We start from the raw sequence: 14,359 nt of genomic DNA, 5'->3' as shown, positions 1-14,359 counted from the left end.
CAGCACGTCTACCATGGGTATAGCTCTCATTTCCCCACTGCTCTGTTTACCTGCAGGCTACATGTCGAGCTCCTATACGTGACAGTCTACATTAATCCCCACACTTGTCAATAACAGGACGAATGCAGACCAGATTCGTTGATATTAGCAAAGACATCCTGTACAGCACCAGAAAGCGGGTTCCCGTCTTGTTTATCTTGTGTCTGCACCTGATGCTGCACAATGCACACAAGTAACAGCATAAACCGATACTCTCCTGATCTACAGGTGGTGGTAATGTGCCAAGAATCCGAGCAGTGTGACAACAAAGGTAAGCGAAAGGAAGTCTGCTCGCCAGTGAACAGGGATGTGAACAATACAAACTCTACAGGATATCTTTCAACAAGTTCAGTGCTATTTTTTTCTATTTTAACAGTAAACAAAAACCATGACAAGACCAAAACCAACAATGTGAAGAGATACCGAGATGTGAAGAGATACCGTTCTCAAACCCTGGTACAGCTTTGTTTTTTATGCAGCAGAATACGATTATGGTCCAAAAATCTAAAACAAATCCATACCTTAGCTACACACTGCTAGACACAAATCTCATATACACCATAACACATCACTTAATTACTTGGATACCAAGAATACCAATTGTGTATTAAAGCTAGAAACAGTCCCCTGCAATTAAACCACTTCTTTGGTGAATGCACATTGTATATTTATTAACTAGTAATCAGCCTGGAAGGATCACAGACCACATCCGTTCTCAATAAAAACCAAGAAATAAAATTAACAAGACGTCTCACATAAATTGTGCTGATTTGTTGAATAAATAAATTGAAAAGATAAATCCAGCGCTCTAACTTTTAGCACTCTCATAATCCATTTAATATATCTTTAAAACAGACAGTTGTGATGAAGTCAGACAATTAGGAGGAGGCATAAATCCTCACCGAGAATATTCCTGTCTGCGCCCAGAACTTGTCAGCGATGTCATCTGCCATCAGATGTCTGGACAAACGCCAAATCTCAATATCATCTACCACCACAGAGATGACACCCTGGCCAAGCTTTGAATAAAGACACGAGGAGTAAGTTGAGTAAACGAGATGAATCCCTTCGATTAACAGAAGGACTGCGGGCTCTCCCGCCATTCCACCATTAATTATCTGGTCTTATGGGAAGATTAGGGGAGACAAAACTAAGCTGAGAGCCAGACTCCTCTGAGTGGGCCTTCCCTGTTTAATTACCAAAACAGCACAAACAAATGAAGCCGATAGATCATGCAACAGGATATAGCTCCAGAGGCTATGATTTGGTTGAGCCTGGCTCCACTCGTTTGTGCCGCCTTTGTTCTCTTCTGTCTCTCTTTGTGCCATCCATCCACTGTAGTCACACTGTTATTAATAACTAAAGTGACAAGAGAGGAAAGAGGAAAGAAAAGGGGCGACAAGCACAAGATGGCAATGACTGATCATTTAATACTTAAAAATCATGTAAGGCGCATTATCACGAATTTGCTCGCTGATGTTTATCACCTTCCAAAATCTTCAGAAGCTGTCAGACTCTTAGTGTATTCCTCGTCTGCCAAATGTACAGCCTAAAACTAAAGTTATGTAGCAAAAGGGCAGAATCAAATCAACCTCTAAATCGCTGGCTGCGAATAGAGATTTATTTCTGTCACTGCAGTGAGGGCTATGGCATTAGTTCACAGGCCGTCCACTCAAACAAGTGACCTAATGGACGAAACCATTATAGCTGCTCTAATGTAGACATTTTCTAGTGTCCTGAAAGACGTCTCGCCAGATGAATGTTAGTGGAATGGGTTTCTTTGGGTTTTGGACTGTGGACAAAACAAGTCTTCAGGAAATAACTACTGTCATTTTGAAGCACTTCTTAACATTTTATAGGCCAAAAGTTTAGTGACTAGCTCATGTCTCACATTTGAGGACAGTTACGTCCATGCTGTAATTCTTTCATCTCAGCAGAACACATTCCCATACAGACAGAGCAAACCCGCGTGTGCGTTTCTGCGCAAACACACAATCAGCTGTTCTCATAGTTGTTAGTGCTGACAACTTCATTCCAGTAGTGATTGGAAAGTGGGATTGTGAGCGAACTGGCAAGTAGAGATGAGTGCTGGGTCTCAAAGTTCCAGAACAATTTTTTTTTTTCTGTTTCTGTGCAACGGAGTGTGACTAGCGCTGCACCTTGCACCTGGGAAATAACCACAACACAATGTGAAATTCTGAAAAGGACTGAGACTCCCCTTTAACGCTGATGATGTCAAATCAGGTGTGTCTCCATTAAGAAAGATATTTCACATTTTAAATATATTGAAGAACTCACAACAGACATCGTCGAGCTCGCTGCTGAGACTTGAACAGCATGTTGCTGTACCATTATTGTAATACATTTTGAGTAGACCAAGAAGTGAGAGACAAGCAGATCAGAAATCTATTTTACTGACTGGTTCCCCTGCATAATATTTAACTTTCTCACTGACCTTGAGTCCAAGCAAATGGCAACGTCTGGAGCTAAAAAATGAAGCTGATGTAGATGTTCCAAAAACTGCACCACATTGAGGTTAATTTCATCATTGTTATTCCAGACAGACCACCATGTTTATAGCCAAAACAATGCACCAAAAAACAATTGACCCAATCATCAAAACACAGTATTCAACACAGGATTTTATGTAACTCCCTAGCTTTAAGTGACGGGCGCCATCTAAGGTCGCTAGTTGTCTTCCTTGGTGCCTTCTATCCAGCTCAGCTCCACTCATGCTCCACCTCTTTGCATATTTTTGAATTAGCCGGAGCTTAGCAGGAATCATGGACTGCCAAAATTACACTAGCCAGGGGTGCCCCCATTAAGCAACAAAACCAATCCTGAGGAATGCTCTAGATACCTGAATATTACTGATTAAAGTTCATCTGATATTGTGACATATTTTTATAGACATTTTAGACATTAGTCTGAATAACTGATCTAATGCAGATAAACCAAGGAAATGTTTCATTTTAAGGTAGAGATCTCAAGAGAAAAAGCAACCATTTGACTGTAGCCCACAGGGTACCCTTTCACTTCTGATACCTAAGAGGACAGTTAACCTAATGCTCCATTTGCAGGAGGTTCTATTAAGGCCAGAAAACGCTGTTGGATCCCTGGTTTGACTGTTGGTAGTACTGAGCTGAGCTGCACTGAGCCTCCGCCTGTTACCCCTGGAGCCTGGTCCAATTTTCTCTCAGCGCAGCTTCGGTCCAGAGACCACACTAACAAGCTAAAGCTCAGTGCTCCTCAGAAAGGGAAGCATTTGGGCTCTCACTGGAGACCCGAAAAATACAGGTTGTTGATGCAACCCTAAACTTGGACACAATAATTAATCTTCATATCGATCCACCCCCTCAACTTGTGGTCGGACCAGTACAGAAAGCGTGACTGAGGACCTGCAGTATGTTTCAGCTCGTTGAGAGGAAGACAGTGAAGGGAATCTCCTTAGCAGTTCCTCCCACAAACTCCCTCAAACACACTCACTTCATCACTGACCTCCACATTACATAGTGACAAAACACAAGCACAAAACGAGAAACTAAGGTCAAGGTAATAAAAGTAGAAAAGAAGAAAAGAAGAAAAATCGTGCCTCATATTTCTATCTGTTCAAGTTAAAAATCTTTGATAATTGACAAGATCTTATTTGGGTTCTACGTTTCAGGATGTATTTCTCTGAAGGAAAAAGGGAGTTGAGATGGTCCCCTGATTCTCCCTCTCTCTATATCATGAACCAGTTTCTCGTTACCACCAAGCCTCCTCTGACAAACTGCCCACCAGTATCTGAAATATGACCCATAAAGGCCAGTGCCACTATAAACCTGCAGCCATGGCTGATTTGTGAATCCAATTACCTCCCTCTCTGTAATGGCTGCATTCAGTGCCATGATGTTAAGTCAGCTGTTGTCAGCATGTCCTTAAGGCCACAGCCTCCACTGTGGACAACACTCAGCATCCAGGGCTGATCATTTACATGCCCGCGCTGATTCATAGCAGTACAGGATGGTGGATGGTCTCACGTGAAGTCAAAACATCAAGTTGGTTTAGTTTGCTGGCACACGCAAAGAGAGAATGATCAACAAACATCTGCAGAATGAAACGAGGAAGACTGGCAGCAGTGAGTGAAACATAAGTGACATGTATTCTATTAACACTAACAATTTTATGGGACATGTGCTAATGTGCATTCCATTTCTCAGTTTTATAGCTTTCATTTAAAGATTTTTGAAGTTCTCACATACGAGTCAGAGCCAGATCCAGCTCCAGTTCACATGGCTCTCACCGTCAGTTCCCTCAGCGTTTCCCCTGACTGCCTGTTTCACATTATCCCCAGAAAGTTCAGTGCCTGAGGGGTAGCAGCGTAATTTGAGCTTTAGCCACAACTACTAGTGGCACTTTCCTAAACAAGGGTTAATGAATAGCAAGAATGTTGTGCTGTTTTTACAAAGGATCTCATTCAGTAACCCCAACAGAGGACATCGAAAATAAACATATACCAACTACTGTCATGGTAGTCGATGGCTGAAACATAGTGCTTGTGGAATATCAAACACACTGACCACTGATAATCATTACTATTTGTAGTAAACAAGATAGGATGGATTCAATGAGCAATGTCATGGGGGGTTACTCATCAAAATCATTTGGGATGTGCAACCTGCAGTCCAAAATATAGGGCATATAGAATATGTATTTATTTGAAAAACACAAAGAGACCACGAAAGTCAAGGATCTCATTGTGAAGTTAAGCCTCCTATGTGTTTGTTCCCAATTCAACTGGCCACGATAATGTCACGGAGAGAGAGCGCTTAAGTTCAACCAAATGCCGACCTCAACTTGCATTCCAATGTTCCAAAATAGACAGAGCTATAATTTGAAGAACCCAACTGGAAACTGCTCCCCATTCCCTGGTAAAAATGTTACACTGGTGTTGTATCATCCTCGCATAAATGCTGACCTCTCTCTCCTCAGAGAGAGGAAGAAAAAAATGATACAGAACTAATATTGGCCGGCAAGATGTGCTGAGTGCAGAAAAAGCCCAGCATTTATCCGACAGCAGGGTCTGACTCAAACCAGGCTCAGTGCAGTAAACATGCAAGTACAGGGCTTCCTTTGAGCTCAAACACCAAACCTTTCAGAGGTGTTTCAGTGACATTTCAGATAAGTTCTTTTTTTTTCTCCACTGCTATGAAAAGTTTCTGTGAGTGAGAGTTTGTTGATGTAAAACACCCCAAAGAAAATTCACCACAAAATAGACCTCCTGGAAATGGAAAATTCCTTAGTTACTCCAAGTTTACTTCAACTGTATTTCCACTGGGATCTAAATGACCATGTAAACGTGGTTTGCAATATGAACTTAATAGCCTTGCAGACCCATTCAACCAACCAGCCCATGAAAGCACCTTCTGCTATTCCTTCAGACTTTCACTGAGAGGCAAAATGCCCCTACATGACAGAAAGAACACAGAGAACCTCTGCTACAATATTAATAATACATTCTTGGTTACGTTCTGTCCATCCATTCTGGTATCATTTTGTTTTCAAGCTACTTCCCTCCTAAAGCCATTCCTTCTTTCTAAAGTAAGAGCCTTATAAATTTGGGCTCTCAGTCTCTATTACAGAAGAGTGATGGCTGCTTTCCAGACAAGCAATCTCCGTGGACACCCCTGTTCTCTGGTCCAAACCACTCAACCACAGGCCCAGCTATGAGGGAAATGTTCAACATATCAGTGTTTGGAAGAACAGGTATCGGCCGAGACGCTCAACTCTGACACAACCACTGATTCCTAGGACGGTAGCAAAGTAATGATAAATCCTGGTTTGTCACCAATAATTTAATTACTTCAATTTACCCTCTACCAAAGCAGAAAATTCATCGTAATATAATCTCTGAAGTACCAGTATACACCAGTAACTTCGGAGATGTACAACACTGGTGCCCTACATCCATCTGGTGATCCATCATGCCACACATTTTGCAACTCTCCAGTGCTTCCTTTGAAACTGCGGGATAAGGAAAAAGAAATGCCATGGTAAAAACTAAAACTCAGGATTATTCAGTCTCTGGGGGTGACCACATTACTGACAAAGTAGATTACTTTTTGTGTCTGTTTCAACCGGTTGTTCTCTTCAGTCCTGCAGTGTACTGAAGTGGGACAGCCTAGGAGAACTCCTGGCACATGACCTGCAAATTATAATGACACCTGTTCCTGTACTTTAGATTTTGTCAGATATCCAGTAATATACATGTGTCAGTACAATTCCCTTTAGTTTAGTTGTGCAGTTAAGATTTTACATGTTGCCACAGCTCAGACTGAATCCTAGCTCTACAAATGAAACAAAACGTCATCCTTACAGGAAACACACATTAGCAATGAGAACAATTACAGGCAGAAAGGCACAGTGACCCAAATTGAAGTTACAGCTGTATGTCTTTCATTACCCAAAACAAAATAACTACAGTGAAAGCATGAATATTCAACACGTCGGTTGACCTAAGCTTTAAAAGCTAACACATGTACTGTGTGGGAACACTTCAAACTGAATGACTACAAGACAAAGGCACTGTGTCAAACATGCAGATTAAAACCTGCCAACGTGGCACAAAAAGCATGAAAATTCAATTGAATGCCGTCCTCAGTAACTTGTTGTATTGTATTACAGACCATGGTAGCTAGCAAACTTTGCTTAGCTAATGTCTGTTCTCCCATCGTCACTCTACAAGTCCACTGTCGCCAAGTCATGTTCAGGCACTGTTTGGATGTTTGGTTACTTTTGAGACTCCAACCGTTGTTTGCAATGACAAATGAAAAGCAACGGGCCACAATTTATTAACGATGGAAACTGGCAATATGAAGGAGCAATGTGACGCCCTGACATGGCTATAAGACAAGCATATACACCAATCAGCCACAACATTAAAACCACTTGCCTAATACGCTGTACGTCTTTATGTTTACTTCTCCTGTCACAATGTTGTGGCTGATGGGTATAGACTGTATATATGAAAGTTGAACTGGATTCACTGTTTCAACGATACAATGACAAAGCCAATCACATATATTTGTTTCAGCATCCAACAACGTCAACAAGCACTGAAGTAACACTTGACCATGTAGATGACCATGCCTGACCATAATGTACAAATGATGATTGTCGAGGTAATATGGCGTACCTGTTATATTTTGAAGAGAGGTTTGTAAAGACTGTAAGTACACTCTGACAATTCACTAGTCTACAAGGGCTGGATTCATTTAGTAATAGGGAATTAATGTGAGTGGATTACTGGGTGAGTATGAGAATTAATCAGGTAGCTGAAATTGCTGTTATTAAGTACGAGGATAGGATCTCTTAGTTCAAATATGGCAAATGTTATCGAAAGTAAAGATAAATGTTTGTTTTAGCTGACCCATGTGATTCACACTACACAGAGTGTAGAGACCAGTGTGGAAATCTGAACTGTTCATTATGTTTTTGAAAGAAGTTATGAAAATAGAGGAAAAGTTGTACAGCAGCTCCCCGGTGTACAGTATAATCCAGCTTCTTCAGACTGCTTCTCTTTTCTCCTCTGCTCAAAGGGACTGTCAGCTGGGTTTAACACAGCACTGCTGCAGCCCCAAACCCGTCTCACACACTGCTCATATACAGTACAGTAATGCAGAATAAGGCTGATGGCTCACTTCATCTTTCATGTAGCTCCTGAGCTCGTTGTTGCAAAGTCCTTACCTTCAATTTCAAGGTTCCCTGCGTGGTTGCTTATCTTGAAAGTGATTAGAAATGAAGAGCTCTGTCAGTGTTATGGTTGGAACCCCTGACTTGGTTGCCTTCGGGCTGCCAAGCTCTCTTAGCTACTCAATACCAGATGGTCGGTTGCATTGCTGCTGCTGCCAACATTGCTGATCCTCCTAGGGATCTTCCACAGAGGCTACTATACACTACATTTCTTTGACTGGAACGGATTTTAGTTTCTCCTTAACACTGCTGAGGGAATTCGAAAGCCGAACAAGTCAAATCGGACTTCTAGAGGGCAAAATAGAAGTGAACATTATACACCAGAATTAACAGCAATCATCATCTAACTATTAGGCTGCTGCAGAGGTTTAAGTTTTAATCACAGCGATAGTCTTAAACATCAGCAGATGTGGAGTGACTTGACAAAAATCAGCAAAGCATAATGTAGAAGCTGACGTGAAGACATCATTTTCCCATTGGGAGCTTTGTAAAGTGTTGCTAATGAATGGCTCTTGTTTCATGGCAGACAGCCGAGTTGTCCACACTTTCCACAAATAGAGATTAGGGAAGACTTTTTCTTTTAAACACACTGAAACGCACCAACATGAAAATATTGCTCATTGAAGAGACACAAAGCAGTATTATTCTTTTTAAAGTTTCCTCTAACAAGAAGCAGCAACACTGCAAAAAGAAAAAAAAAAATCTATATTAGTTAGGAGAGTACAAATAATGGCAATGACAATGGCATTTCTGGAGCTGTAGCGGGAGAATGAGAAACTTTAGCAGAAAAATATATGCATCTAATTGGTGCAATGTATGAGAGTATACAGATCTAAACATGATTTGCCAGTTTATAAAAACTCTGGTTGTTACAAATGAGCATTTGATGCCACTTGATGGAAGATACTGAGCTTCCCCAAACTCTCATTTGCATGTGCCATATCAATCAACACTCATCTGAGCAGGACGGCGCTGACTAGCTGCGTTTGACTAACAGACCACAGCAGACATATCGCCAAGTGACACTCAGACTTCTGAATCCAAAAACTTTCCTCATCAGTAATCTAAAGAGCTTCCAACTTGTCTGTCAGTTCAGCTTTCAGCAGTCAGGTGACAACAGCGGAGCAGAATACCGATGGGCAGGTTGAGTCAGTAAATGGCTGTGGGAGATTATCACAGGGGTGGATGAAACTGAAGTTCCTGAAGATAAATAAATGATACTGTCTACAATCACTTGACACATATACTGATCCTGTTTTGAGACTAACGAACACTTTAAATAATCACTCCTGTTAGGCAGCCATACATCACTTCAACTATAATGCCCACTTCCAAATCAATAGCACTGTGTTTATGTTAATTTAGTCCAGCAAATGTGAATAAACAGTCTAGTGTTGGATTTAGCTGCATTCCAGTCTGTTTGTCAATGTAGTAATTTATGCTTTTCAAGGCAGACAGACAGACAGAGGTTACATTTGAAATGACCAAACAGATAGGGCCGTTTCATGTGATAATATATTCCTATAAATAAAGTTCAGCTCTCATTGAGACGGTTGGTTTCATTAATCTGAACATTTGCGAGTGATCTATAACTCATATTTTCACTATGATTGTTTCTTTTTTCTCGACTGCCACTACTACAAAAATCACACTTACGAAACCGCAAATTGTCATGCAGCAACCAGTTAAAATGTGAGAGTTTCCAAAGTTGCCAAATCTCTTGGTATTATACAGTGGCCCGCAATGTATTCAGTCTTAATTTGTTCTGCAGCGCTATCATCCTTTGCCAAAGACAGCTGAAACATTTACGGACTCTCTTTGAGCACTCTATGCACAACCTTTAAATCTCTTCTCTCTCTGACAGATCTAAGCAAAGTGCCCCCACCTCCCTTGCGCCATTAAAGCCAATCTAAAGATGCTCTGGCGGTTGATCAGAGAGGACTACAGCAGTGTGGAGGTAAATAGCTGTCACTGAGCCTGATGGACCTTTTCTCTCCCAGTGGTCATAGGGAGGCACTCGACCTCCATTCACTCAATTTGATTCAGAGCATGTTTGCGCCTCTGGAAAGGGAAAGGAAATAGAGGAGAGGGGAACTGATCCTTTCTGTCTGCGCAAGATAAATGACAGCATAAAGGAGAAACAAAAACCTTTCAATCAGGGAAGCACAAGAAATACATTTTCACCCCCTGGGGAAAGCTTGTGATCCTCAGATCATGTGAACTCATTGTGTTACGCTGTACCTTACACATTAATATATAGTGATTGGTTTTAATCAATGCACTAAGGAAGCTCAGAAAGTAGTTTCCTGAGACATTTAAACACCGGCTTGAAGTATTTCAGTTGCCCTTTAAGGAGACAGAAGCACTTTCTAAATGTTAAAAAGAATATGTTGTAAAATATCTTGCAAAGATCTTGGGGGAAGGGACCCTATAGCTGCCTACTCAGAGCACCAAGGAAACAGGAAATTAATACCCTGAGACTAATCTTTGACAAGTCATTGCTTTTATGAGCTTAAGGAAAGCAGCAATTAAGCTATGAACACAAAGACAACATCAAAAAGCTGTGGGACATGTTTAGTAAATTTACCATGACTATAAACCGAGGGAGCCGGTGAACAGAGTGGCAGAATAAAGCAGAGTAAGCAGGTTAATGCGAGGGTTCAAACATCATCTTCGCTTAATTAGATCCTGAGAGCCCAGAGGGAAAACAAATAATCGGGCGGCTTTACGCGTTCTTACAAGTCGGGAATAAATGGCATGGAAATGCGAACATTCGGACGTCGCAGTAAACAAACCCTAACAACTTGTATCATTAGATCAAAAAACTCGCAATCCCCTGCAAGACAGGCCCGTGTATACTAAAAAGGATGCTCGCCGAGCCCCTCACACGTCTAACAGGCAGCACAGCAGCGCGTGGAGACACATTCAATAGCAGTGATCGGGCGTCAGCGTGGATTAAATCCATCCTGAAAACTTCCATCCATAAACAGCATCGGCAGGCGTGCGGTAGTCGAGGCGCTAGCGACGGATCGTGCCGCTGATACTGATAAGCAAGCGTGAATAAGAACAATGAATTACTGTTGGTCATGTATCTTCACAAGGCACAACATCAAATGCTGAGACGCACGAAAGAAAGCAACGCTTCGCCCTTCTTATATTGCGGTCTCAGCAGCTGGCACACGCCCGACACTCAAGTGTCTCAACGCGGCATGGAAATCTCCGAGCTTTCAGTTAGAAGTTCAATCAAAACACATAAAGATGAGCGTCTAAATAGGTCGCAGAACTCGTGCGGTGATAATTGTAGCCTCCGGCAGCACAAGTACAGACAATCGTTGTGTGTGGACTGAAGATAAACAAATGAAATAATAAGAAGACAGGGAATTAACGGAGTGGGATACAAACTTGAAAACACGTACCTGTGTATTGCAAGAGAAACATTGTCCACGGAGAGAAAGGTGTGATTCCTTTTCGGTCCTGTGCCGTAGGACGGAGTGTACGAGGTGAAAGAAAAAAAAAAAAAAAGAAAGAAAAAAAAAATCCGTGAATGGAGACGGGGCTTTGCGGCTCAGTCAGTCAGTCCGCTCCGCTCCGCTCCGCTCGGCTCGGCAGACTGGACTGCAATGAGAGCAGCCAGTGGAAGCGGGACCTTTTAGCCACGGCAGGCGGGCCCGCCCTCACGACGCGCCCGGTGCGCGGCTGGAGCGGAATACCAGTTCCCTTCAGACAACACGGGGCGAACCGTTCAGGATGCGAGAGGCTTGTCTGGGTGAGGGAAAAAAAACTATTTTTTTTTTTTTTTTTTTTGCACTGCTGTAAAAGGCGAGCACAGCCACTGCTGGACTGTTAAACACACGACGCGTTCATAAAAAAAAAAAAAAAAAAAAAAAAATGTGGAGACAAGTCCCCAAGAATCATCCAACACAAGCTCCCACACCTCAATGCAACATGCATATAAAAAAATAAATCAAATTGCATTAAAGCGCCTACAGGTAACGTGAAAAGTTTTGACAGCTGTGCTTTAAGAAGGTGTCATTCTGGTGCTTGCCAGTTGGAGGAGGAGAAGCATAGAGATTAACGTGCACACTGATGAGAGGCATGCCCATCACTGAAAGATCTAAAGTACTTGTTGGAATTGTATAATTGGGCTATGTTATTCATTAAAAGCAGATGAATAAATCTGAGAGATTCCATGTATTATCTGGAGTGAATCTAATGACCAGCTTTGTAACTGTACCTGCATTCAGCCAGGCTCTACACTGACTCCCGGTGTTTCCAGTGATGGCTTCTGATAAATACACTCTTTAGAAGTATTCCACTCAAATGTTTGTGTAATCTTGTTCTCACGCTGCGAACAACGCACAGTCAAAAGATTAATTGCGCAAGCAAAACAGCAGAGCAAACACTATTACGCGTTCATAATTAGACACAGGCTGTGTACAGAGACAGGAGAAATAATCCATAAGAATGTTATTATGTATCACCGCAGTGGTCAGATGAGTCCTTGATGATCTCACTCACTCCTTTCAGACTAAATCCTGGAGGGACACTGACATCACCTGTTTATAGTTAATATTTAATTTGACTTCTAATTGTTACAGTATGTCAAAAAGGTTTACTCTTCATTTAATATAGTATAAGCAGGGTGATCATTTCTGGGAACGGAATAGGTCAAGTCCCTCCAGAGAAAATGAAACCCCTTTTCTTGAGTATTTATTTGCCCTTGTATTAGCAGGATGGCTATTTAAGCATGCATTTAATTCTGGTCTAGGGTCATTGGATACACCTAGTTACAATAAATGTTGCATTAGATTATAGTGGTTAGTCTGTTGAAAATGTTATAGTGTAGATGACACTATCAAATAATATCTGGCATTACTTTATTCAGTACTGCAATACAAAAATGGCCACAAAATGACTGAATTGTTACGTGGAGCCTCACTTGTTCAAACTAACACTGACCCTTGGCCCAGCTACAACTACCTATTCACTGAGCAATGAATGGTCATATGTACGGAAGTTTAAATTTGCAAATTCAAATTTCAAGAAAGTTGGCAAAACAAAATGATATGAATCTGTCCACTTCCATCCATATATTTGGATTTGACCGCAAGATACTCAGCCCGTGTCTTGACATCACAGTCTTCAGTCGCTGTGATGTGAAGAACAACAGCACCTCAAAACAGTCCTCAATGAAACTCTGTTTAAAGATCCTCAATAACAAACATCCAGAAACGCCAAGATCAATTACAAAGGAAAACTCGCTTTTAACAGGAAGAAACCGTGAGCAGAATCCAGCTCACACGGCGGCAGACCAGTCTGCTTGAGGTTGGTCAGATAAAGAGACGGAAAAAGAGTGGTGGGACAAAGGCAAAGAGAGAAACAGACGTAAGTAGCATCTCGATAAAGCAAATATGCAGCATCCTGTACGCACAATATGCACAGCATTACATGAAACTAGATGATACGCTTCATGTAGTTTCCTTTGCCTTAGTAGTCATTTTGTTTTCATCAACAAACAGCCTTTAAATAAAAAGCGTAACATTTTATTTTTTACTAGTGTATACTGTTCAGAAAGAAACACTAGAATTCTTGGACAAATGGGAGTTTCCCGGCATCTACACCTTATTCAATACTTCCATAAAACAAAAGCAGGTCGAAAAATCTCCATAAAGATATAGGAGATATTGCTGAAGAGCTGTATTTATTTGTGCCCAAGACATAAAAGATGCATACATATATACAAGCTCAAATTGAGGTCGCACAGTTCAGGTCAACAAGCCTCGGATCGCTCCTGTGTCAAATGATTTTCTCCCTTGCCACAGCAATAACTCTGTTTCCACTTCCATCACAAAATCATTTTAAGGTAAATGAAAGTATTTACTAAAGGCTAAAGTGCCATTCCCTTTTTTTTTCCAAGACTCAAAATAGCTCTCAATTTTGAGTCCACTGTGAAGTCAGGAGAATGCCATTCACACAAGCGAGGCGTACAGGCAGGACAGCAAGCTACGACACTATGCCTTTGATTCACAGTCAGCAAATACTGAGACTTTCCACACATCTTTGAATAATTTAGACGAATAAACCAGATTTCTTCATGGGCAAACAGTGGTGTTTTGTCAGCACGCCCTGTTATTTCCTGCAAATAAAAAAGATATAGCACATATACTGTATGTTCAGTGTCCAACCCAAATATAAAAAGACTTAAAATCGCACCACCTGGAAGCATCGCACTGCAGCAAATCAACAAGAATCTTTTAACACTCTCTCCTCAGACTTAATTTGTTATACGATGCATCTGTTGCCTCAGTTCTTGCATGTTTTATGTAAAGCTCAGAGAAATCTTAGAAGTAAAACTGTCCTGCAGATTAAGAAGGTGAAAAGCTAAACTAACAGCCCAGTGTGTCCATCATGCAAGCTGTTTTACGATAGGGAAAGACTTCAACAATACAGGGACCTGTCTCTCTGGTTTGGACTACAAGTTAGTCTTTGTATAATATGAGCCAGATGAGCTCCCTGCCTCACATGCTTTAACAAGTAGGTTAATGAAAACACAGCACGAAGAACTCACACAGAATGTAAGGAACGCTTA

At 41.4% G+C, this 14,359-nt stretch overlaps 1 protein-coding gene across 4 annotated transcripts in view; it reads right to left on the bottom strand.

Annotated features, from left to right (window-relative positions):
- The window catches only part of enox2 (ecto-NOX disulfide-thiol exchanger 2), a 195,663-nt gene that overhangs the window by 101,591 nt on the left and 79,713 nt on the right, over positions 1 to 14,359 (bottom strand). The window contains exon 1 of one of the 4 annotated variants that reach the window (XM_047585233.1): positions 11,187 to 11,466. The exons of the other annotated variants lie outside the window; for them this stretch is intronic. Within the exon in view, the coding sequence (XP_047441189.1) occupies positions 11,187 to 11,208 (22 nt within the window). The 5' untranslated portion in view covers positions 11,209 to 11,466. Of the gene's footprint in view, positions 1 to 11,186; positions 11,467 to 14,359 lie in introns of those variants that run through there. 4 annotated transcript variants of the gene reach the window in all.

This window comes from Mugil cephalus, chromosome 5, assembly GCF_022458985.1.
Source record: "Mugil cephalus isolate CIBA_MC_2020 chromosome 5, CIBA_Mcephalus_1.1, whole genome shotgun sequence".
NCBI lineage: Eukaryota > Metazoa > Chordata > Actinopteri > Mugiliformes > Mugilidae > Mugil > Mugil cephalus.
The sequence above is the reverse complement of the archived record's forward strand: the minus strand, read 5'-3'. Positions and strand labels throughout refer to the sequence as shown.